General features: G+C 31.4%; 2 protein-coding genes across 2 annotated transcripts in view; one reads left to right on the top strand and one right to left on the bottom strand.

Moving 5' to 3' along the window:
• Positions 1-11,722, bottom strand: part of LOC144843568 (uncharacterized) — a 26,871-nt gene extending 15,149 nt beyond the window's left edge. Inside the window, exons 1-3 of the mRNA XM_078700403.1 lie at positions 11,635-11,722; positions 3,596-3,782; positions 2,979-3,092 (exon numbers count right to left, since the gene is read on the bottom strand). Of these exons, the coding sequence (XP_078556529.1) occupies positions 2,979-3,092; positions 3,596-3,769 (288 nt within the window). The 5' untranslated portion in view covers positions 3,770-3,782; positions 11,635-11,722. The remainder of the gene's footprint in view (positions 1-2,978; positions 3,093-3,595; positions 3,783-11,634) is intronic.
• Positions 11,585-27,848, top strand: LOC144843564 (uncharacterized). Its single transcript, XM_078700398.1, has 19 exons — positions 11,585-11,616; positions 11,935-12,132; positions 15,963-16,160; positions 18,227-18,313; positions 18,434-18,595; positions 18,788-18,943; positions 19,205-19,391; positions 19,692-19,762; positions 20,133-20,385; positions 20,468-20,679; positions 20,812-21,038; positions 21,926-22,169; positions 22,513-22,669; positions 23,019-23,131; positions 23,329-23,503; positions 23,881-23,991; positions 24,362-24,561; positions 25,798-25,912; positions 26,127-27,848. Exons 2-19 carry the CDS (start codon positions 11,956-11,958, stop codon positions 26,411-26,413), a joined length of 3,132 nt encoding a protein of 1,043 aa, XP_078556524.1. The 5' UTR covers positions 11,585-11,616; positions 11,935-11,955; the 3' UTR covers positions 26,414-27,848.

Here is a 27,848-nt window from a genome sequence, read left to right as displayed (position 1 = left end):
TTTTAACATGTTCTTTAAAAAAGAAAGAAAATCTTGTCGCTTACGAATACAAAATTAATTGTGATTCGCTGGAAAGGGTTGAAGTGCACCGAGATCTTGGCGTTCACGTGGATGAAAAATCAACTTGTTCTACTCACGTGGATACTATCGCTAAAAAATCGAACCGGCTGCTCGGGCTGATGTGGAGACATTGCAAATATCTTTCACCTCCAGCTAAATTTGCACTTTATACCTCATTAATTACTCCGTCCTTGGACTTCTGTTCTGTTATCTACAACTCAATATCCCAAAATCATGCCACAAGAATCGATCGGATTCATACTAAATTCATAAAGTTCCTCGGCCAGCAGCCGGTTCTCTCAACACCAGTAAATTCTTGCCAAGTACTAGACGCACACGAACCGACATAATCTTTCCTTTGTAAATGCCTAAATTCAAAGTTTGATTGTAAATTTGTCTCTCAATTTCATTTTCGTGTCCCTGTGTGTAAACTTTGTATTAATAAACTTTTAAAAGTGCAGTTTTCTTGTGTAATGTATGTAAAAACGGTATTTTTTGTCGGGTTGCTCATTCATATAATAGTTTAGTTCAAATGTTTCTTTACATCGATATTTTTAGTTGTAATACTTCTGCTTTTAATGTCATTTTTAATAATATATAAATCTGTTTGTTCCTTGTTCTTTTTTATGTAAATCAAATGTATATTTTATGGCAATCCGGTTTTGGTGTTTTTTTTACACTGTTGGATCTGAATAAATAAAAAAAATAAAATAAATTTGATTTCAGAAAGTAATTTGTAAACCCATTCTTCTTTTATAAATCAAAAATAAAAATTAAATTGCTTGCTTAGTATTAATGTAGTATTTTGTTGGAAAACTTCTATTAAATTATAATCTTGAGCTGATTTACATTTATTAATGAATTTTATATTTAAATGCGGTTTTTTCTTTTATAAGCATCTGCTTACTAACTTTGTCAACATATGGACATTTATATTCATATAATAGTTTAGTTCAAATGTTTCTTTACATCTTCGTTCGGCTGATCAAAACCTACTACTTGTTCCTAGAATTAACACCAAATCTTATGGACAAAGGTCTTTTATGTTCTCTGCTGCTTCTCTTTGGAATTCTCCCCTCGTCATTTTACTAAATCAACTTCTATTGCTATTTTTTAAAAAGAACTTAAAACGCATCTTTTTAACATCCAATATAAGCGCCTTTGATTTTTACTTCGGTTTAGTTGATTCTGGCGCTATACAAATACCTAAATTATTATTATTATTATTATTATTATGATTATTACCGTATTATTATTACCGGTATTATTATTACCGTATTATTATATGAAGTTATGTAGCATGTATTTTTAAAAGACGACGAGTTGCGCAACATGACTTATATTATATTTTATGAATTTCAATGATTGATCATAGATTAAAAACCAAACATTTGTTTATGAAACTCTGTGAAAATTTAAGTCTAATATCAAGGGCAAACTTTCTGTGGATTAAAAATGGCATGTTGTACAAGAAGTTACGCGTGCACGCGCATTTAAAATTTCAAAATTAATTTCTAATCAACTTTCTACATGATTCTAAGACAGAATTCATCACTAACAACATATCATATTTTTCAGTTCTTGTCATAATGCCATAATCTTTTTTCTGAGTGCGAAATTCCAACATATGACGTGCACGTGGCGTTTGTCGTGCGGATAACTAACTCATCAAAGTGACGAGTTCAAATCTAGTTTTTCTTTCTTTCCACGAATTTTGTCAGCAGCGTATCTCTAATACTTGTCAACAAAAGATTATATAACTTTGTCAGAAGATTGACCTCTAACTGTTGATGTGCAAGAAACTTCGTTATTTGACGTTAGAGTCGTGCAGCGTAAGTTATGCGCGATTTTATGAATTTCGCGTATTTAACTTAGATCGAAAACCATAAAACAATTTATATTGAAACTTAGCAAAAGTGTAATTTATATCATGCACTAACTTTCTGTGGAAAAAAAATGGCATGTATTACAGAAGGTTATGCGCGCACGCGCGTTTAACATTTTAAAATACGAATAATCAATTTCTAATCAACTTTCTACGCGTTTCATGTCATTTTAAGCATATAAAAATATCAAGATCGCGCAAATTGTACGTCCGCAGTGCGCACATAGTGTTAAAACCATCTTTTGAACACGCATGAATTATGTTTTTCTAGCCTTTTCTAGTAATTTTACCAACTTTTAAACAATTTCGTCATAGCTCATCACATTTAATAGAGTGCATCTCCACCTTTCCGTATTCCATTTTCCTCCATATTTTGATATTGGATAGGTCAATCAATTATCTTTCGCATGATTTACCATTTTAAAATGTTTTATGACGTCATCATGCGCAAAAGGGTGAATAACTTTGGTCACTTGTTTTCATTCCAATAAATTTGTTATAGCTCCTCAGAATGAAAAGTGATACTGATTTAAACTTTTTTGGAAGCTGTTGAATTATAGATACGAATTCATGTTCAAGTTATGCGCATCGGATGTTGTGACGTCATCATATGGCCAGTTCAATTATAAAAGTCGTAATTTCATATTTTGCGTCATAGTTCATGACATTTAAAAGAGCGCGCTTCCATATTCTATGTATCCTAATTTCTTCAACACGTTGATATGTTGTTGCTCAGATAATTTCCTTCCAAAATTGCTATCTACGTATTTCATTTTGATGACGTCATCATGTTAAAAATTAGATTGAAAGATGGGTCTCTCAATTTCATCTATGCTACACTGTATATAACATATACACTGTATTCTGTAAATACTATTATAATACCGCAATGATATAGGTACAATTCAGCACTGTAAACGTTTTCGCGGATAACCCGAACTCGTCAAAGTGACGAGTTCAAATCTAGTTGAAATTATTTTACCAGGATTTATTTATAAAATTACTTTTAAACATAATTAAATGATAAACTTACACAAAATAAGAACTCTCCTGTTTCAACTTTCTGTTTCTCATTCAATGCAATGTGAACTATAACCCTTATTGTCTGGTCATCCTTTTTTTTGTATAAAGGCATTTGCATTTGCACCTGCAAAACAAAATATTTAAAGAAATTTAATAGTGGAAATTGTAGTATAGTAGTAAAATGAAATTAAGGAACACTAGAAGAGGACTTGATTGAAGGATTTTAAATAAAAATAGGTATTGTAATCCAATAAGATGAAAAAACAATCCAATTTTAAATAGGCTATTTGTATTTTAAATTTAGTTATTTAATTTAATTGAAAAAAATTAACAATAGTGATTTTGCTTTAAACATTGATTTAACCATAAACCTGTCAATTTTTTTTCCTTAAAATAATGGTTTTATCAGAATAATTATTAAATGACATTTGACACAATGACACAAATTCAAAATTGTTTTTATCTAATCTATATTGAATAATGTATTTTTGCCATTACTGTATTATAAACTTCACAATAAAACTTTAGAACCATAATAGGTAATTTGCTTATCTTTGAATTGTGATAGAAAATATTTTTGTTAGTTAAAATTCTCATGTAACAAAAGTTCACTTTGTTGCTAAAGACCTGAAGTGTGTGTAGCAACTTCTGAGTGGGTTTCACAAACTTTTCCTGAAATTCTTCTTTTCCAAATTTCTTTTGTAAAACTTCAAGTTCATTTGCCACTGTTGTTGGATAGTTGGAGTTGTCGTAGTATTTTCCAAATGCATTTTGCATTTCTTTTTGGAATGACAATGACATGCTTCAAAGTTTTCTGCATAGAAGAAATTAAACAATTAAAAATAAAAACTTATTTTGCTCTGTTTGACCTTAAACAAGGGGTGGATAGATACATTTTCATTATAGATCTTTAATAAAATTTGGGAGAGCTATTAGATTGGGATGTTTGTATTGATTACGTATTTCACCCCACAAGAAAAATATCTCTCTTTCTCTTCATCTTGAGGATTCCGAAATCGTTTTAGTAGGTGATTTAAATATTGATTATGTTAATAATAATAGTCTTGTACATAATCCAATCAATATGTTAGAAAATGTTTATTTTAAAACAATTGATTCATGAAATGACACGTAAAACCTCAACAACATCCAGTTGTATTGAAGTCCAGCATGCTTGACCAGCATAATGCTAGTGGCACCGCAACCATTTCTGTGAGTGACCACAACTTAATTTTTACTTCAAGAAATGATTGCTCCAAAAAAAAGCAGGACCACAAAAATGTTACTTTTAGGAATTATAAAGGTTTTAGTGAACAGATTTTTTTAAATGATATAATTAATAACAATATTCTAAATAGTATTGATGACTGTAATAATGCAAATATTGCATGGATTAGTTGGCGTAATGAATTTATAAAAATCTGTAATACCCATACCCCAATAAAATCATGCAGAGTTAAACGCAGATGTTCACCCTGGATGACCCCTGATATTCTGAAATTAATGTACGAACGAGATTATGTCAAAAATTAAACTGGTAAATCCTGACCTAAAAAATGAATAAAGCCACTACGAAATCTTGTTACAAATACTATTAACAAGGCAAAGCGCGAATATTACGATACAGTTCATCTTAACTATAAAAATAATCCAAAAAAAATATGGAATGAGATACTGTAAATCGAGTAACAAGAAATAAAAAAATAATAATAAAAAAAAAAAAAAAACCTCAACGGGACTTGAACCAGCGATCTCAACTGTGAGAGGCTACTATTCGAAAAGAGTAGGGGATCGTCTCCCGGTGTGCTGATCTGGTAGGCGCTGCACTGCTGGCTGCCGTGGGTCCGTGGAGGGCCTAATCCGAATTTCCTCAGTTTCCAGTTAAGCTGGAGGACAAATATAAATACTTTTACCTTTACCTTTACATAACCATTACACCAAACTCTCATCCACAACTTTGTAGTGTGCAGTTAGCCTATTTACACTTAGAACTAATAAAAAAAAATTTTAAAAAATATATATATATTTTCCGGGGACATTCTATGTAGGGCAATTTTACAGTAGGCGGAGGTTTGTACTCTCGGAGTACCCTCTAGTTATTATTAATTCTGTACTTGTATTAAAAATGTAATTGTACTTGTATGTCTTTCTATAATCTAAAAAAAAAATTTTTTGTAACTTTTGTAACTTATGACTGTTCATTATTATGCATGCATTTCTTTAATCATGGACCATTTGTAAGAACATTATTTTTAATGAAAATGTCATCCATGTAAAATAAGTTTATAAATAAATAAATAAATCAAATCTTGATGAAAATAGTATGTTATAAATAATTAAAGATTCTGACAAAATCAATCAATCAATATATCTTTTAAAAATCAATTACATTTATTTAAATCAATGCATATAACCTATAATTCGTCATAGTGACAAATTAAATCTAGTTTTGCCTTTTGTTTTTCAAAATCCTTTTTTTTTTCAATTTAATTTTTATTTATTAATCTTCATTTTTCATGTTTTGAAGGATAATTAATTTTAATTAATGCATTAACATAATAAAAACTAGATTTAATTCGTTTCTATGACAATTGAAGGTTATATGCATGATTTAAACTAGAGGGTGAGCTCGCTTCGCTCGCTCCCCCTCTAGGAAGTGTAGACGATGGTTCTCGGAATGATAATGTTCTTCTTTTACGTTTTCTGTCGGTTACCATTATTGAAAATGCTTGACATTCGTAAAACTAAACTATTCTGTTTCACAGTGTCTTAGATGATTAATAACATTTTAAAGTATAGTCTTTATTATTTTGTAGGGCCCTTATAGGGCGGAGGTTGGGAGGCGGAGTTCATTTGACTCGAGGGAGGGGCTTATTCGAGGGATATATGTTAAATTTTTTAGTTTTAATAATATGGTAACATTTATAATCAAATGAAATCCTCTATCTAATAGATATGAAAAGTGGTAAAAAAGAATAACAAATGGTTGGTAAATTGTAGATAACAGTGCGATAAATTCTACTACAAATAGTATAATTGTGTTATTATAAATGTGGATGGGATGGACGTTTATTAGATAGTTGGTTGGATAGGGGTGGTGATTATTATTCAAAGTGATGTTTTATTGGAGAGGCGTTTATTCAAATAAATATCCTAATAAGTATTAATACATTATTTAATTTAAACATCTTTTGAAACTAACTGCCGTGACAGAGTGGGCCATTTCGGCCCAAGAAAGAAGACATTACGGCTTGCAACATGGGCAGACATCTCGGTCCTAACAGGACACAGATAGCCTACAGTTATTCCTGCCAGCTTACTTAATAAAACTCAGCTATCGGGATTTCACTCGATTAATGTCTTATCATCAAATCTCCCTATGTAATTTTATAATACTATTCCCCACAATATATTCCGATTCTTTATGGCGTATATTTAATTTGATCTTTATTAATTTGCAGTATAATTTTTATTTTTTAACTACTGTACCTTTCACACGCGCGGTCCGTTCCTAAAATAAACAAAAAACTAAAATGGCTATGACTAATGGCCAACTTAAGCTCCAGTCCTACTATAGTATCTGTTTTTTTCTTCCGTCTTCCAAAGGGGCACTGTATTGATTGATGGAAAGTGCCTGTTTCCAGTCACCTTTAGGGTCAAATCTATTATTTTAACTGTTCCCTTGTGTATAAAAGAGAGAAAATAGTTGAAACCATGTTGCTGCAAGGTGAACTTATCATAAACCCGGAAATAACTTGACTGCCAAGAATTGAAATTAATACAGATAATTGATTTTTAAAAGATATATTGATTGATTGATTTTGTCAGAATCTTTAATTATTTATAATATTATTATGAAAGATAGGATCTTGCTAATGCAACAATAGCCGGTATAACAATCCGATCAAAGATCCCTCCGCGTATAATGTCATAAACTACCCTTGTTACATAATAAGACATAAGTTACCTTTTCTCTAGATTTCATTATACATCACATGTATAATCTATACACTAAGAAATAAATTGAAAAAAAAAAAAAAAAATAATATGAATAAAAAAAACCTTTATTCGTTTCCCAAGGTGAGACTCGATCTCAGTACCTTGAATGCTATAGACGCGAGCACAGACCACCAAGCCATACACAACTGACTACGAGATGAAGAAAGATTCCTCTGTGTAGTTAGTATGAAGTAACCACTTTGATACAGATAGATTATTCCATACCGCAATGAATCATAATTTTTTACTATGATGAAATCTTTAAAATTTAAAAATATGATGCACTGTCAAAGTATACTTTTTACTTTAAGATATGAGCATTTTAAAGAACAAGGTTATTAAGGTCCAAGAACATGTCATAGTTTGTTTGATTGTCGAAAATAATTTTGTTTTATTTAATATACAATTAATGATGACGTAATCAACTTTTTTTTCTCTTAATTTCATATTAAATCATACTGTTCATATGATACATTCCACTTTAAGAAAATGAAATGAAAAATAGGGGTTCCTGAGCATTCGGACGATCTATATTAATTGTAAAATTTTGCATATTTTCATCATTTTGTTAATTTACTATACATGTGCGTAGTCTGTCACATTTGACGTGTTCGTATAACATGGTTTCAAGTTGAAAAGTGAATAAAATATGATGAAATTACTAAAGAAAGGTTGTAAAAAATAAATCGGGCAAAAAGATTGTGCAGTAATGTTTAACATTGCGCATGCAAAAATCTGCGCACTCATGGCAATTTTGTAAACATTTAGAATTGCCTGAAACGTACACTAATTTCACCGAAAATAAATGTTGACAATTTTGAAAATTGTAAGCGCGCATACTCATGTGTTATATGCGCTAAGCATGTTATTGTATTGCAATATGATGAAATATGACCTGAAATTTATGAGTACAGGTACCAAATTTGGTTTAATTATGATGCTTGCGAAGATATGATTACAAACGTGATTTTGTTAAATCGCGTGTAGAGCGCATAGTTTTTGATTGCGCATCGTGAAAACATAACCATGACATCGATTCCTGGCCATAAGGAATATACTCTTAAAAATTGACTTAGCTAGATGAAACTGATATCAAGATAATTGACAGACAAAATTGTAGAGGAAAGAATAAATAAATATTAAAAGATTCTGACAGAATCAATCAGGTTATATGCACATGTAAAGAGAATTGCATAATAACAGCAGGTTAGGTTGCTTTTTGTTTTTGACCTTTGAATTTAAGAAGTGAAATTGGCTTTAAATTTATTTTGTTCAATATTATTTTATAAGTATGGAAAACAAAGTTAATAAGAAATAACATAAAAAATGGTTGTTACTTGTAAATAATATAATACAGATTTAATGATATTTATAAAATCCTTATCTGTTATATTATACCTCATTAAAACTATCTCAAGTAGTAATTACACATTAGGCCTATTCAGCAAGGATAAAAGGTTAAGTATATGTACACATTGGCTATAGTCAGAATTACAGTATACAGTATGCATAAAAACAGATGCAAATTGTCCATGTGGTAGGGTGCCGCCATAAGTGAGGATGTATGCAACTTTTTGTGACGGTTACACTAATCTAAGTATGGACCACCGGTAGTAATTTCATGATAAAAAATGCTATCAACTATATGCCAACATCATGTTAAATGCTGTTTGGATATTTAATTGTTCGTTTCATGCCATTTATTTAGTAAAAACTGCTGAATAAACAGGTGTTGGTGTTTACGCGTTTTCACGAAGGATAGTTTAATAATATTTTTATTTATTTATTACCATCTTTACTGAGGGTAGCCTATCCAGTTCCGAATATAACTGATCATTTAGGGCCCTCGATAAAACATACTGTACATATAGTACAACACATAAAATATTAAATTTTCAAATGACATAATATAGGCCTAAAATTTACAATGATTATATAAAATTCATATAGAAGTTAAAATCGTTGACAGATACAAAATATAGACAGTACAAACAATATTAACTGGAAGAAATTCTTCAAGTTTACGTTTAAAGGAAATAATATTTTCAGATTGGCGAATGATTTTAGGAATCATATTAAAATACATAGGCGCTTTATAAATGAAACATTGTTTAAAAATCTCTAATGAAGGTCGAGGAATAATATAATTACAATTAGAGATGGATCTGGTTGTTGGTCGACCTTTGGGCTGAGTCCTGGTTAACATGCGACTGATGTAATCCGGAACGGTATTGATGGAAGCCCGATAGGCAAGCGACAACCAAGTTGAAACTGATAACGTTGGGAAACGGATGAGATAGAAAGGGTGTTATTAATAAGTTGGGATGGGGTATGAGGGTGAACTTTCAAAATAACTCTTTTAGCTCTATCTTGAAGTTTCTGGACTTTAGCAACGAGTGGTGCTCATGAGACCCAGAGAGAACAACAATAGTCAATATGAGGTAAGACAAGAGCATTGTATAACATAAGAGATGTAGCTTGGTGGACAAATTTTCGAGTTCGGGCGAGGATTGAGATAGAGGAACTTAATTTGTTGCACAACTCAACGTGCGGAATGAAAGTAAGATGATGGATGAATATTTCTTTATTTAACTTGTTTCTGGTAAAACAAATAAATGTTAATGAAATTTAACATTGTATCCTATTAATAACATGTATTTGATACTAATTTATATCATAAAAACAATACTTAATTTACAGGGCGTAGATTAGTACGCGGCAATGGCAAAGAATAGGCCACGCTGAGTATAATTCTTTGTTGATTTTTCATTCATTCATTCTTTATTTAGCCTTTAAAATTCATTTAAAACATAGGTAACAAAAACAAGACAGGTGGAAATCTAAGGAGGCAAGGATAAGCAAAAGCAATTAAAATCGCTGTAGCTCACAGGCTTGCATCCATCCAGTACATAAAGATAAATAAAATACACTAACAATCCAAATATAAATAAATTCTAATTAAGTCACAAAGTATAGCCAATTACTACAGTAGTAAATTATTTTTAATTTAGCAAAATTTCTGTACCCAAGGAATTTAATATTTATAATGTTCTTTCAATTTCATAGCAAATATATTTGTATTGTCAAGAACTACAGAGTTCTTAATTTCATTTGGTAGATTTGACCATAAGCGTGGAAACTCATTTATAGAGTGTTTTAGTACGTCTGTACAGGCATAGCGGTGTTTAAATGTTAAAACATCTGGGTATCGAGGATTTATATCAGTGTTTGATATAATAGAGCTACATTCAATTTTGCCAGCCAAGCATTTTACTGTAAACAGTACTATGTTTTGTTTTCTTCTATTATCAAGAGTTGTCGTATTTAACAATTTAATCGGTTCACATGTCAATTCCTGTTTCTTCTTGTGTAGACACAGGGAAGCGTATTGGGGCCCTTATTATTCAACCTGTTCATCAATGACATTTTTGGTGTTGCTGTTCGGCCTTTCTTTGTGAAGTAATTTAGCATGGTAGTAAATAATTTTATGTAGAAGTGAATGTACAATAGTTTGGTATTAAATATGTTGTATAAAATGTTTTACAATTGCAAAATATATTATCATAATTCTATTTAATGTGACATGTATAATATCTATTAAATCAAGTCTTATTTAGTCTGTATACATCCGCCATTATGAGGGCGGGCATCACTCTCTGTTACAAATTTCTCATGCAAAAATTGCGGAATACTCATTCTTGTGATATATATTCTTTGCTGTAACTACTGTATCAAGTACAGTAGATCACTGCTCCAATTTTAATTCAAAATATAGATATTTCAGTATAACGTTTGATAATTCATCAACCAAAAGTATTACAACATAGACACAATTTCTTTTGCCTTAGTACCTACAGTATGAGTTTGCAATTAATTCAGTGAAATGTGTTTACTTTACTGTAGTTGTTTTTTTTTATGAATTTGTCACGAAATAGATGGGGGTGGAGTTACTAATTGCCAGGGTTGATAAATATTAGAAGTTTTCGGTATTATGCATTGTTTTGGCATTATTTTTATAAAAGCGTCCATCGTCCACGTTTTAGTCCAGAAACAAGGAACAGATAGCAATTATTTGTCCTAGGAGTGAAGGCGACGAGGTGGAAAATAGCAAATTATGGGTGATATAACTTAAGATGGACGGAAAAAATGTAAATTTCAAAACAAGGATCTAATAAAATAATTTAAAAAAAAATTAAATCAGAAAAGGTAAATTATGTCTTAGCTAGCTTATGCAGTTACATTTATACTTCTACTACTAGTAATTTTATACAAATATTTAATACTGTATCACAGAACAGAAATCTAATATTTACAATTGCATACATAGCAAAACATAAATTATTCTGGTCCTAAAGTAGTTTTCCTACCTAGACAAAGACTTCCTCCTGAATAAAAAACATAAGGCTAAACCGGAAAGTGATATCTATTGATAGAAAATGAGATCCTGTTTTTTGTCTACTCTGGCTAACACATTGTTTGTAGGCTAGACGTACGTGTTCTGACCAGCTCTCTCCTCCTGATGACTCCTGCCTTCAGAAGTTCAGATAGCAGACCCTGCTGATATCTTGCCTTTTAAGTTTATAAATATGTGAATTCGACAAAAACAAGCATTTTACGGTTTGTTTGTTAGGTTGTATTTTATACAAGAAGGTATACAGTATACTTACTTTTCGATAGATTAACTTGTCAATTTATCTTCTAGGCTAGAAAATGAGCAGGGTTGTTTGCTCTGTTTGCTACACCACCCATTATTAATCTGTTGACTGTTGTTTTAGCCAAAGCCAAACCAACCAATGAAGGTCGCGTATTGGTGCATTACGTAATAGGGACTTCCCCCGTGAAATTCCATCCTGTTACGCAGTAAGAAGGTAGTTTGCTATTTAGTATTAATATTACAAGGGGAATTTGAAAACAACTAATTTTAGCTTAATGGAAAGTTTTTATTATTTTGGTTACTTATTATGCCCAGTGTTTAGGGAGTCATCGAAATGGAAGGTCGTAACAATAGAACACTTTTCGATGGGGTAAAAGATCTCCGTAAGCTCATAAAAGAAAAGGAATTGCTACTTGTTATAGGAGAGGGTGAATCTGCTCTACCTCGACGAGGTCCTTGTGCAGCCACGATTGATCAGTGGTGGGGCCATGTAGATGCTGATAATCCTGAGGTAATACTGTAGGCCTACACAAAATGTCTTCCATAGCCTAGGCTATATTGGATGGATAGTGTTTGCTCTATCAATTTGAATCTTCATTTTAATGGTCTGAACGGTATAAATTAATAGACTTCTACTGGTGGACTGTTCCAACGTGTCAGTCTAATTACCGAAAACAACCGAAAATAACCGAAAACAACCGAAAACAAACGAAAACAACCATAAACAACCGTAAACAACCGAAAACAAATTAAAAAAATCTAAATACCGAAAACAAATTTGTATAATATTTTTGTTAATATCGCCCTCTATTGATGGGTGTTTCTAAAGCTAAGACCATACAGAGAGAAAACCGTGCGCGCAAAAGACAAGGAAGACCCTACGAAATGGTAGTGTGCACAAAATACAACTCAAAATCGTACAAATTCAATGAAATACACCATAGACTATATTTACTTACAAAATCTATAAACACATTTCGTTTTTAGTCTTTTCAAAAACAAAGCATGATTTTACCTAACTTTCGGTTTTCGTCCCCGGTTTTCGTCACTTAAGTTAATACTGAAGTGATTAAGGATAAAAACGTTATTTAAGGATAAAAACGTTATTTACTCGACTACGGTAATTTTACTGAATAGATTTTATTGTGAATCCTTTATCGTGAGCTGGTTTTAAGTATACTTTATAGTCCCTAATATTATCAATATTCTTAAAAATATCATTTTTGTATTATTATCTTTGAAAATCTATAATTAAATTGATCATGATTAACCATAGTCAATTTACTTTCTATACTATGGATTAACGTGATTCACAATTATTGTGACTGTGAGGAGTAGGCTAAATGCGTTCGTTCTGGATAAAAAATCGAAAGACTAAAATTAAAATATTTTTATAGATTCTGTAAGTAAATGCGATGTTATCATTGATTGATTGTTCGATTTTGAGTTGTATTTTGTGCACACCTACCATTTCGTAGGGTCTTTTCTCTCTGTTATGGTCTTAGCTTTAGAAACAACCATCAATAGAGGGCGACATTAAAATAAATATTATACAAAATTTGTTTTCGGTATTTAGAATATTTTATTTTGTTTTCGGTTTGTTTTCGGTTGTTTATGGTTGTTTTCGGTTGTTTTCGGTTATTTTCGGTTGTTTTCAGTAATTAGACTGACCGGTTCCAACATCCTATAAATTAATTAAAATTTGAAATTTGTCTTTTATTTAACAAAGAAGGGGTAAGTAGCCCACCAACAATTGGTCTCTTGTGAGGGGGATGAGCCATTATACCTCTTTCCAGCAAAGGATTTTCTGTCCCTACTGACTGGTTTTTTACGCTGTTTCATTCAAAAGCAGACCTATGATATACAGCATTTTAATATCCTACTTGCGTATGTCGAGGACATTTCTGGTGAAACAACCGAATACAAAATAAAATAATCTAAATACCGAAAACAAATTTGTATAATTTTTGTTTTAATGTCGCCCTCTACTGATGGGTGTTTCTAGAGCTAAGACCATGACAGAGAGAAGACCTCGTGTGAAAAAGCCAAGGAAGACACTACAAAATGGTAGTGTGCACAAAATACAACTAAAAATCGTACAAATTCAATGATATACACAGTAGACTACATTTACTTACAAAATATAAACACATTTCGTTTTTAGTCTTTAGATTTTTAAAAACAAAGCATGATTTTACCTAACATTGAGTTTTCGTCACTTAAGTTAATACTGAAGTGATTAAGGATAAAAACGTTATTTTATAACTCGACTACAGTAATTTTACTGTGATTCCTTATTGTGAGCTTGTTTTAAGTATACTTTACTGTATTGTCCCTAATATTATCAATATTCTTAAAATATCATTTTTGCATTATTATTTTTGAAAATCTATAATTGAATTGATCATGATTTAAACGTATTCACAATTAATGTGAGGAGTACATGCATTGGTTTCTGGATCAAAAATCGAAAGACTATAACATCAAAATATTTGTATAGATTCTGTAAGTAAATGCGGTGTTATCATTGATTGATTGTACGATTTTTAGTTGTATTTTGTACCATTTTGTAGTGTCTTCCTTGGCTTTTGCGCAAGCGGTCTTCTCTCTGTCATGGTCTTACCTCTAGAAACACCCATCAGTAGAGGGCGACATTAAAACAAAATTATACAAATTTGTTTTCGGTAGATTATTTGATTTTGTTTTCGGTTGTTTTTGGTTGTTTATGGTTGTTTTTGGTTGTTTATGGTTGTTTTCGGTTGTTTTAGGTTATTTTCTGTAATTAGACTGACCGGCAGCAGCAAGTAACAAATTTCTAGGCCCACACTTTTCAGAGATCAGAAAAATTATATAAGCTCATTGAAAAAAATGTTATACCCTCCCCCAAAACTATAAAAAATGAAGAATAATGAATTTAGACTTTTGAAAACCATTTTGTATTTGTAATAAAGTTAAATTGTTTCTGTAGAAAAAAGAACAAAACAACGAAATTATGTTTTCACCCTTAAAATGACAAAGTAAACATTTAATATTCAACTAAAAACCTATTGACTGACTGCCAAGTTGATGATTTTGTGCTTTAAATTAGATAAACGCTATAGAGGCACCATACCAAAGGTAATTATTATACATAAGCAGTTTGCATATTCATATTTCAAGAAGGTCAAAGGTCACCTCAACGTAGAGCAGTGATAGCACCGTGTGTGTAATTTTCGTATGTTTTTTCTTTCTGTGTGCCTAGGAGGCCTAAATAATGTTGTGTTTTTTTAAATACATAGCAGAGCACTGTGTGTGTAATTTCGTTTTTTGTTTTTTTTTTTCTTTCCTTAATGAATTGTGTTTATTGAAATAATTTTTCAGTTTGGTAATTGTCAAGGAAACTATGATTTTATATCTGGCTCTTTGAGTTTTTATTTTTAATTATAGACATGCCCCTATTAAACCTATGATATATAGCCACCAATTAAATGGTACCTACTTTTATTTAATAAACACAATAAAGTGGTGCCCATCACAATTAATTGGTTCCTCAGTTAACTTTTATTAATAAACACCACTTTTACTGTGTTATTTTAATAAAAGTTAACTGAGGCACCATTTAATTGTGATAAGCACCACTTTTTACTGTGTTTATTAAATAAAAGTTAACTGAGGCACCATTTAATTGTGATAAGCACCACTTTTTACTGTGTTTATTAAATAAACATTAACTAAGGCACCATTTAATTGTGATAAGCACCACTTTACTTTGTTTATTAAGTAAAAGTTAATAAAATTGTGATGAGCACCACTATTATTGGTGGCTATATCATAGGTTTATTAGCATGTCTATATTATAGTTAAAAATAAAAAATAAAAGAACCAGATATAAAATCATAGTTTCCTTAACGATACCAAACTGACTACCGATACCAGAAATGAAGGTGTTATTATAATAAACACAACATTATTTAGGTCTCCTAGGCACACGGAAAGAAAAAACATATGAAAATCACACACACGGTGCATGCTATCAGCGCTCTTTATGTTGAGGTGACCTTTTGACCTTCTTAAAATATGAATATGCAAACTGCTCATGTATAATAATTAGGTCTACCTTTGGTAAATGGTATAGCGTCTACCTTTAAATTACAGTTTTTTTTAGTTAAACACATTTTTTTCAATCCAATTTTTGGTCAAAGTGAAAAACTAATTGCTCTATTAAAATGGCATATTCAACAAAAGAAGTTCAAATAATTATTTTTCAGATGGACAATATTATGAATATAATCTTCAATTTTTTAAAGATTAAAATTGGCCAGGTTGATTGACAGTACGCTAACAATAATCTTGACCTTATAGTTGACAAGAGAGAAGATTTCTTTTCTTGAAAATGTGTACATCAAAGAAAATGCTCCAGAAGCTCGGCAATCTCGTTTTCATGGTGCCATTCGCATGCTTGGTAAAGTTCCTATCATTTTCACCACAAATATTGATGAACTATTGGAACACTTTTTGTGGAAATCTGGAACAGATGGCGATAAAATTACATTGGAACAGGTAATGATTAAGGTTTGATTTAATATTTGCTGCAAATGCTATAAATTACAAGTCACGACAGTGAAGATAATGATAAAAAAATAGGCCATTGTGGAAAAGGTCTGCTACCCCTATTGTCACCTAACAACTTAGTAGGCCTAGTGTTTACCTCTTAGGGGATAAAACATGTTATGCGCAATTGGAACAATTAGTTTATGAGAAAATCGCGTTTGAAGTTTGCAATGAAATTCTTTTTGATACGCGCTGAAAACTCACTCCGTAGCAATGCGGTATTTTGGTCTAAGGCACAATGACGTCATACCAGGAAGTGTGTGCGATATAGCAGCAGCGTGGACACTATGGTCAATTTGACTTATTTCAGACGCCGTTTTAACCTATTTAGTCACTCGAATTAACTATTTTGTACTATTGAAAAGCAGCATTATAACTATCAAGCTAATGTTAACTGGTTTCGGAAGTGTTTACGATATCAAACAGCAAAAGACCAAGCAGGCCTTCTAAGCTTGGCCTAGGCGCGCCTATTCAGATTTTCGCCGTCATCGCCTGTAAGACCTACTGATGATGGGTGTTCATCAGGCCGTGTATAGCAGCGGTGCATCGACACGGGGGCTAGCGTTAGCCTAGACAAGTTGGCGCCTTGCAGAGTCACAGCTAATTGCAAGCTAACATTACATAGTATTGACGATTACATTTGTTTTTTTTATAACGTGGAAGATTCGCTGTGATGTTTGGGCTTGAATCCAATGATTTAAAAAAACATTTAATATGAAAGGAATGGACAATAAATTAAATAAATAATTAAGAGCCGATTGGATATATAAAATGTATAAATAAAACTATTGACAATAATATAAAGCTAGGCCCAGTAGTAGTAGGCCTACAACCATAATAAAATTAAGGCCTAGCCCCAAAAAATATAGAAAATACAATTGAATTTATGACGTGAATTGTTTTTGACTTGTCTATTTTAATATAGAATAAACAACTACAGCCTACAGCTATTGCAGAACACTTTACTTTGAATATTAAAATCGTTTTTATTCCAATTTACGACATGCTGTGTGTAAAATAAAAATAACCTCACAAAAATGTAAACAACTTTTTATTTCTGCGCGTAGAGCGTATAACATCTAGCGCGTTGACCAATAACGTTTGTTATTGCGATGATGCGCCATAGCAACACACGCAGTTCGCTGTTCCAGAAACTTCGAAGAACCAAATTTTCTGAAATTATGTCATAGTAAATCAAAGTTTTCATTGGTTCCTTCTTTAAACTCCGCCCTAAAACTTCCATATTTGGAATGTCAAATGGATGAGCTTTATTTTGATGTGTGACCTTTCAACATTGTGCAGCGAACTGGCGATCAAAATGTCGTAAAACTCGGCAACTTTCAACTGAATTTACGCAAAATTTTAGCGTAGATCGTGAATAAATTGTTAGGCTTGAGGAAAATACATGTTTTTAAAACTCTTTTTTTTCATAATTTTAGTTAAATTTCGGGAGTTTAAATCAGGTAAACGTATTCTTAAATAGTGAAATATTTCGAAAATGCAAGAACATGTAATCTGCCAGGGTAGTCGATTTGGACGTATTTTGACTGATTACATGAATTTTGAATTGCCGACAAAGAGAGGGTTTTGCCAGATCGGGTCACATTTATAGATTTAGGATATTATAAAGTAAGCTTTGGGATCAAATACTGAAAATACTTGCGCAATTTGAAATTTCCTGCCCAATTTGAAATTTCCTGCCCAATATGAATTAAGTATTTTGATTGAAATTGCGCAAGAAAATCCTTATTGGTATCTTTCTAAAAAGGAAATCCTTGTTCAAATTGCACATAACATACAGTATGTGGTTTAAAGTTCTCCTGGCTTTAGATTAGATAATTAAAAATAAAATTTTCTTAAAATAATTATATTCACTGTCACTTTTTTTTTTAACTTCTAGTTTTGAAATATAGAAACATGTATTTATTTGTATTTAATTGAAATGTCCTTGAATATATTTTATTTTAAGATAGATAGTTAGATATTTGCTATTTTTTGCTATTTTTTATTTATAGGTTTCAAGATTGCCAGATGTCAACAATCTTGATCGGCAGGTCATTGTTAAGTTGTTTGGGGACAAAAGTTATTCTATGTTTGTGACAGTATGTATAACACAGTTAATGCTTTTTTATTGAATTATCATTTCAACATCATATTTCTTTACAAATATTTTCAATAGTGAATTCATTTAATTTTTACTTAAAGTACTTTAACATAAATAGGATGAATCAAGAAAACGATTTGAGTTGCTGCACCAGGAGGAGAATAGACTGACAGCCAAACTTACAAACATCTTCAACAGCAGAAATGTTCTGTTTCTTGGTTGTGATACTAAACACAGTCTGTACAAAAACTTCATTCATCAATTTGTGACCCCATCATCTGTAAGTTTTATACAGCAATACAATATCAAGTTTGGGGGCGACAAAGATAAACATTGTTAATGCACATTAATACCCTATTTTTAACTGAAAGCTTTCACTGTGTTAGTTAAATACAGTTTATCATAAAGTTGTAACATATGTAATGCAAAAAGGATATTAGAAACTTATCATTTAACTTATTTTTATTTTTAGAAAGAACATTTTTGTTTTTTGAAAAGCAATAAAAATGAAATTGAACAAGAAGGTCAACTTACAACATTAATGGCAGATATGGAGTTATGGGAATTTGTGCTTCATTTAAAAAGTGGTGATGTCATCAGAGAAATATCTGAAATTACCCCTGGAGAGGTTAGCATCTACCTATGTTTGATGACCTCTGTATCAATATTACATTTTAGTTTATTGTGTATTAACAGCATGTGCTTTCTCACTCAATTCCTTGATACACAGGTTTTCACAAATCAAATTTGCTCTTCTTCTATATCTACAGTATTCTATCCATAACATGCTGCATGATCTCCATCATATTTTATTAGTATTCCATAAATAAGTGCTTACTTTGAAATTAATTCTACTACTTTTATAGATTTGTATTTTGTGTTTTTGTAGATTCGTGAGATCTCATTTTTGCCAACTCAACGTGAGAACTATTTAACTCAACAACTTCTGCTGGAGAAAACTGCAACAGAAATTCATTTCCATACAACAAAAGTAACTAACGCACTGACTACAATAGAATTACTTGAAAAGGAATCCAAACCTGCATTAGAAAGAATTTTTAGTAATGATCCTTTTGGTAAATAACAAGATTTTTTTTAATTAACTAACTAGAAGTTATTTATGATATATACTTCTTTTAGAGAAAGTTTAGCAAAGAAGAAGTAATGACTGAATGAATTGTTATATGATTGAAGAAAAAATAGTTTCAGCCTGGATGACATTTTTAATCATAATGTCCTTTCAGTGCTTCTTTCTACTGTACTTAAACTATTAGGTAAATTATTCTTTTGCAGTCAATGAATAACGTCTTGCCATGTCATATATTATTATTTCTTTACATAATCTCTGTAATGTTTGTTTTACTTGTGGGTTTTAGGAGAAAGCCAAGAGAAGCAAATTAAAGCTGCAATGGACGCTATGAAGGGTAGAAGAAGCAATCTATTAAAAGCAAGTGTCTTTTTAAAAAAAATTATTGATTGCTAATGATCTATCAACTTTATAGTGTTACATTTGATATTTATTTTAATTGAGTATTCAAGAAAAACATAGGGATCAAAATTATTCTTTTTAAAATCTGATTTTATAGTAATGTTTGCTTCACAATTCTTAATAAGTATAACAGGTGTGAAGCCAAGGCCCGGCCTGGTGTCTGATCTGCCCCGCCCCCCCACTATTCCAACATGCTGGATCTGCCCCTGTATAATAGCAATAATCTACTAATCTTGAGGAGCAAAAACATTTTTGGGAAAATTATTATTTTCAATTGAATACATTAAAAAATTAACAACAATAAACAACAAGCTAATCCTTTCTTTAGGTAATTGAATCAGGAACACCTGTAGTTGCCACATTCCTTTACCAAGCTGTTGTTGAGGAGTTGTTACCAGAACACCAACCAGATAAAGACAAACGTTGTATGGCCTTGAGAAAATATGCAGAAGTCATACTCCAATCCAAGTCTGTACTTAAAACTAAGAATTCTTTGGAGTTGGTCATAGTTGATGCAGAAAATGGAACAGAGGCTAACAAGCGGTTGAGACAAGACACTTTCGCGTACATTAAATTAAAAGGTTTTGTGTTAACCACAATTATCATTATAGTAGCCTATTTATAAACATCACATTTCTTTAAGGGATCGTTTTGTTCCTTCAGGTGGTGTAAATGAAGCAATTTGCTATGCAGACACTGCTACAACAAGTTCTAAGAAGGTCACTACTCATCTTGTTGTTATCAATGGTGAAGAAGTTGCCAAACGGAGGAACACATATGACACAAGTGTTTCAGTTGGTTGGGATTCTGACAGCTCACTTCTCCGATTACTGACCCTTGTCATCAAATGTGACAATGTTGAACATGTTTTAGAGGTAACACAAGTTCTCAATTAATAATTTGTATTTACTTTTTCTACAGTTATTAACATTTTTTAGGTGAAAACAAAAGTTATGCCTGTACATTAACTGCACATGGTTTAAAAAATAAAATTTTTTTTTTTACAGGTTCCAGTTCGTGAAAAATTATTAAGTTTACATGATGTGCAAATGCTGTCAAGTAGTAATGAATACGATACAAAATCTATGAAACTTCTTGGAAAAGGATCATTTGGAGAAGTCTACAAAGTAACAGACAGACAAGGAAAGGTGTTTGCCTTGAAGATGCTCAGAGAGTTACAAGGTGAACAGCAAGATATAATTGAAGCTTTCAAAAAAGAAGCTAAATCGTTAGAGTAAGTTCAAACCTTTGCTACCACAATTAGGAGTTTTCTGTGGGAATTAAAAACATTGAATAAATCAAATTATACTATAACACAGTGTCCATATCACTTGGATTCATCTCAAATGTTAAGAATTTTGAAAACCCACTTTTAGTGTGCCATATTTTTTTCTATAGAACTAGCTTTCGAAATTCTCTTTGTTTTAACTTCTCATTTATTCTTTTTTCTTTTATTTCTTTGCACACATGGAATTTTTTATTTCATTTAGTGTATATAAACTATACAAGTGTATCATCATTACATTAGGAAGGTTTTGAAATGCTATGAATATGATAACGAAAACGGATATATCACACATTTGTGAAACATTTCTCCATTTCATATTCGTAAAGTCTATTCGTGTTGACAAATATAACCATCATATTATTCGTAACTACAAAACAAGTATAGTTTTTTATTTATTTTGCACATTTTGCATTGAATCAGGAATGATTCGTGATTATGGTATAATTATAGATTTATTAAGTACTTTACGAAAAATAATTTACTAAAAATGCCAGGTCAATTTTGATAAATAGCAGTTTTTAAATTCCTCACTCACTATTTGATGTTACGCTAGGCCTAGGCAGCCAAGTAACACGTACCTGCGCTTCGTTCAAATTTACTGCAGTCATATTTTGGATGGTGCCCTCAATATTTCGTTGCCATGCAAAACAGATTTTTACTGGCTTAAAACAAATACGTGTGTGACTGTGTGTACTTGATGTATCCGTTTTCATTATCATTTCGTAACGTTGCGAAACCTCCCTATTATTTGTATCCTGATTTCCTTCTATTTGGGATGGTTATAAATTTCCTAAAATTCTTACAATGCTCTAATCTGTGATTTTATTTCCTAGAAACTTGTCTCATCCAAACATTGTCAAGTTAGAAAAGATTGAGCGTAAAGAACAGCGTCTGTATTTGAAACTTGAATTTGTTGATGGTGGAGATCTTCGTGAAATTATAAAACCACGGGATGGCAAGACAAGTCCACAGTCAATTGAGTTTGTCCAAAGATGTGCAACTCAAGTTGGAGAAGCATTACAATATCTTCATGCACATGGGACTATGCATAGAGATGTGAAAGCTGACAATGTTATGGTATGTATGAACAGTACAGTGGGGGCCTACATTTTCTAAAAATTAGTAAAGAGATATTTTAACCTTGTTTAATATAGGTGTTGTTGAAAATCATGATAAATTATACAATTAATTTATTTGTTCACAGAATACATGGTTTTAAATTATTGAAGTTTGTTCAAGTTAAAATACAATAATAGGCCTACAATTTTAAGAAAACAGTACAATTTAAGCCCTTTCCAAACCACCTTCATTGAGAATATGAATGTATGGAGTATGTATGCCACCAAAATTCATTTTAAATTGTCTACAAACAAACCGACATTTTTTATCAGAGATCATTTGGAATGTTGATTTTTAACAGGTAACACGTGATCATGGAACATTCAAACTTACTGATTTTGGTCTTGCTCGTAAAACTGAGAGAACAACCAAACACACTCTTGTTGGAACAATGCGCTACATGGCACCAGAGGTAACATCGTCACGGTACTCATTTAAAGCAGATGTCTATAGCTATGGTGGGTACTGGTGTTTTGTAATTTATAGCCGGGAAAAGGAGAAGTTCTAAACAAAATTAAAATTAAAAAAATAAATTTTCTAATTGTAACCCTGGGTTATTATTCTTTGATTTGCCGTAATTGTTTTTTGATAACCTATTTAGAGATAAATCCAAAAATATTATAGTGTTAACTGTCTTTTTCTAAGGTGGCCTCAGTGCCTAATAAGTGAATTCAATATGAAGTAAGACTAAAAGTATACAGTATATGTTTAAAAGTTGGTCCTTCCGAAATTAGATTTTCATGCCTCGCCCACGTAATGTATTTTTGAAAAATAATTAATACTGTTCTATTTCTATTTTATTTAAAGCACTTTTGCTGATAGAAGCAATTGAGGGACGATATGTATTTGAAGATTATTTCAATGCAAATATCGTATTTGAGAAAAAGGCTACTGACCAATCATATGCACCTGCTCTACCTGTACGTAATATACTACTGTGTATATTTAACATAGGAAATTCATGCAATAAAATATGTATGCAGAAACTTGATGTCTGAATATATCTGTATGTTTATAGTGCTAAATTACTTTTAATTAGTAGGATCCTTGATTTTGGATTTAAGATTAAACTTCTGGAACTTCTGGAACTGGAATTTTTATGCAACTTATTTTCCAGATTAGTTGTAAAACGCATGGTGAAAATATGGTTGCCATGTTAACAGCTTGTTTAAAGCCCCATTCTGTACGGGCTACTGCAGAGAAGGCGTTGGCTATACTAGCTGGAAAATCAATTAAAGATGAGGAGGCTGATGTGCAGCTGCTCTGCCTTGGAACTGGAAAGGGAGCGACAAGTAGGCCTATGTTTCAATAATAAATTAGTGTGTGAAGTTTTAAAGTAGAGTTGGTGTTAATTCAAATATGCTCATTTAGTGGTACACAAATATATATGACATGCTAATTTATGATACTACTCCTTCCCAAATGAAGATGGTTGATATGAGCAGCTATTCTAGAATATACATTTTCATTTTAATATATAATTAAATAAATAAAGTCTACTACCTTTTATTTTCAATTCACAACAAAATAATAACATTCTTATGTTTTGATATACTACCATTCAAATGTAATCAGATCAAACATTTTCATCACTTCTATACATATTTATGGAAAAGAACAGAAATATGATATATAATAATAATTATTATCATTATTATTTGTATTTTAGCTGTTCTGAATGGAGACCCAAGTTCATCATATGTACTTCTGCGAAAAGGAAAACCTATGTTTTTGGTTGATGTTGGACTCGGCGTGATTCGGTCTTTCAGAGAGAAAATTGGTTTGTTGGCTCTTATACTGTGCCATAACAAAATAGAGTATACCACAAATTGATAGCAAATAGCCATCTAAAAATCAGTAAAATACTTTATGCAAAAGCTGTACCTATATAATGCTCATGCATATAATAATAATAATTATTTGTTTTTTAAGAAACCTACTTTTACTTTTTTAACTTTTATGCAATAAATTATTTATATCAGTTTCGGTCATTAACGGTGCATGTGTAGCTAAAAGACGTTTTTTATTGTGGGTGGTCATTGTATGTTTGATCTGAGATCAATACAAATCCTTCTCTCTTATTTATCCATGGTAAACGATAAAATAGCAATGTGTTATAATAAATTAAACTAACAATAAATTTCTTGCAGGTAACATGTTGCCAAAGAGAATCTTCATTACACACAACCACACAGACCATGCTGCTGAGTTAGCTTTGGGCCTCATTATCACATTAGATGAAATGTTAAAGGACAATCTGAAACCAGAGTTTCACTTATACTGTGGACCAGAAGTACAACAGAAGCTGATGGATCATCGTTTTGATGAGATATACAGTGCATTTCCAAGGGTATGCATTATAACTGAAATACCTGTAGGCTACAGGGGTTATTCCAGTAAAAAGGCATACTAAAATTTTGCTTTTACTCATTAGAATTTTTGTACTAGGCAGCAGAATTACACACTTAAAAGCTTGATTGTGCCACCATGTTTAAACTTATTTAAAAATGTAATTAACTGCATCCACATAGTTACCAATCTGAGAGATTTAAAATGCGAGACAGACTATTTTTGTGTTGGGGTGAGGGGGGTGATTCGGACACGAAGTATTTTAGCCAAGCGAATTTAGTTTACTGGCACTCCTACTGTAGATGGCCGGAAATGAAACTCTCATAGTGCGCTAAGAATCAGCAAAACGATAATATTTTTCGTTTAATGTGAATGTCAGAGGGAAGTCCTCGATAATATACTTCCAGTACAGTAAATGATGCAAATAATATTATTAGATTGTATGTTACCCTTTTGTTTGTTAATCTGTAATTTAACGTTATTTCATGATTCTGGAATTTATTTTATTTAAACATTTCTTTTTTGGAGGGTAAAAATTGAACTGATCATCTCTCTCTGTGTTTCCCCTTTTATAAACGCACACAACATCATGTCACTGTGTCGTGTCAGTCCAACGTAGGATTTTACATTTTAATCACGATCATGACTAACGCATGGATGCCAGCTATCAGCCCATCCTTCGTCACGGCGAGCAACCGCGATTAATTGTGTAATTTTTCCCTGATTCCTGATATTACATATTTTTGTTGATATGTGTGGTGTTGTAATATAAATACTGGCATAATGTTCTATACTTTTAAAATATACCAATTAATTTGAATGCATATACTTTTGCCAAATGCGTAACAAATAATGTGGTCATGGATGTGTTTGTTCAAAATGCGCGTTTCATTAAAAATCACTTTGAAATGCGGGATCCTCCCGCACAATGCGAGATGGTTGGTAACTATGCATCCATGGGTACGATACACGCGTCAATATCATGTTACATCCAGGGACCAAAATGCGTTTATTTTTCAGGTGAAAAAATTCATTTTGAAACTCTTTATTTTACTTTAATTTACAGATAGCAACAGCAATGGTGACCTCTAATAAAAAGTAAATCTGGAAAAAAAACCTCTGGATCCGACACTGAACCACATGTATTTCTGCTCACATTTTACTATTATAACACTCATTTTGATCAGCACCTAGCACTGAAATGTAAACATTTTCCAACATAAACTTTTCTATTTAGGAGAAATTTTCCAAGTATATTACTTGGCATGTTTGTGATGCTGGTCAGAAGGTTTCCATTGATGAAGAGTTCCATATTATATCACACAGAAGTCAACATAGTGAAGTTTGTTATGGTAAGTTTAAAACTTGTAACAACATAACACCAGAGCAATTATAAAATGGTGCCACACAGTAAATGAATGTTACTTTATTCATGAATTTGGAGAATATTTCATTTGTTGAGAGGGTTGCATTTTATTCAATGCAGCTTTGCCTCATTCAAAAGAACAGTCAGTGTTTCACTTGTGAAATCCTTTCAACTCATAAACATTATTTGTTTTATCACAGGTTTTACATTGTATCAAAATTGTAACCGTATCCTTGGCTTTTCTGCTGATTCTGGCTTCAACAAAGATGTTTATGACAGCATTTTCCAGGCACCAACAGTGGTTGTTGATGCACGAACATCCTCAAGTTATGAACATGCTTCATTTGACCAAGTTTCAAATTACATGGAAGATGGTAAGAAAAGTCCAACAGTTTATATCACAGGATATGGTACGAACGAAGAAGGGCCGAACGAAGATAAGATGGGTTTAAACCAAATGAGAGAAGGCGATTTTTACAACTTGTGAAGCATATAGCAAAAGATATAACTATGCCAGCAGTGATTGTTTGAAACTGTTGATAATGGTCCAAATTAAAAAGATGAAATGATGAAATTTAAATGTTAATAAATGAATATATATATAGTTTATGGTTATTGCTGATGAAGCTTCGAAAATGTTACAGTACTGTACGCGGATTTTTTTTTAAAGTTATCATATTTAAAATAGTTTACAAACCTGAATAATCGTTTTATATGAAAATAGATTCAATAAAGTTTATGGATTGAATTGTACAATTGTGCATGATCAAACACATTGCAGGTTAAAAGGCAAAAGAAAATAAAGAAATGTGGATGGATTGCAAGGTATTTGGGTTTAATTATTCAGTATGCATGATGTCATCGTAGCTCAAAAACTGGTGGATGCATACTGTTAATAGTTAGTTTAAATGAATCGGCACATAACTTGTTCATATCATTGATACATTTTGGATCAACTAGAAGAACAGAATTTTGCATCAATAACAAATAATGGATAAGGTCATGACACCATATCATTGGTAGGTAATGATCAAACCAATATAACTTAATTCATATAACTGCTAGTAACTCAAGGTCATGCATCTTTGGTTCCAATACTAAAATTGGAGTGATGCCTTTCAAATGGTTAAAATTAGGTGTTAAATAATGAATGTTTTATATTTGTGCAATGGAACAAATAATTTCATTCGTAAAAATATAACCTTTCATATTTCACCTCATGAAATTATTTGTACTATTGCTCTCATAAACATTCATCATTTTGACATTTTGAATCTGCATCAGACACAACTACAATTATTTATCTTATATGCAATTTAATGGTAATTATATAAAACTAACAAAAAAATAAAAAGAAATTAGTTGTAACACACATTATTGTATATTAGATATAACCAACAAATTATAAGGATTGCAATACTAATTTAGATGAATTTTCAAGAGAAAGAATATACAATATTCAACCAAAAATATTATTGTAAATGTACAATATACAAATTTGATATCTGGTTGGCCATTGCTAATGTGTATCAATTCACAAGAATATACAAGTTTGATATCTCTATGGTACAGTTGGCTATTGTTGAACATAACCTAAAACCCCTGAGGTCATTTGGTTCTAAGCTTTACATTATCATCATCATCATTAATACAGTAATACATAACTTACTGTATAATTCATCATTCAATTCATTCATCACAATACTACATTCTTCATTAATTTACTAAGGAAAATACACACTATTATATATACATGAATAAATTCTACATTAAAACACACCCATAAGAAAGGGAATTACTAACTGAATGTTAAACTTTACTTCATCCTCTAAATACTTTGTTCAAACCTAATTTTAATAATCTTCAAGTTTGAAGGAATATTTAAGAACATAAAAAGTAAAAAGAACATTTTATGTGAACTA

This window comes from Antedon bifida, chromosome 5 (assembly GCF_963402885.1).
Source record: "Antedon bifida chromosome 5, ecAntBifi1.1, whole genome shotgun sequence".
NCBI lineage: Eukaryota > Metazoa > Echinodermata > Crinoidea > Comatulida > Antedonidae > Antedon > Antedon bifida.
The sequence above is the reverse complement of the archived record's forward strand: the minus strand, read 5'-3'. Positions and strand labels throughout refer to the sequence as shown.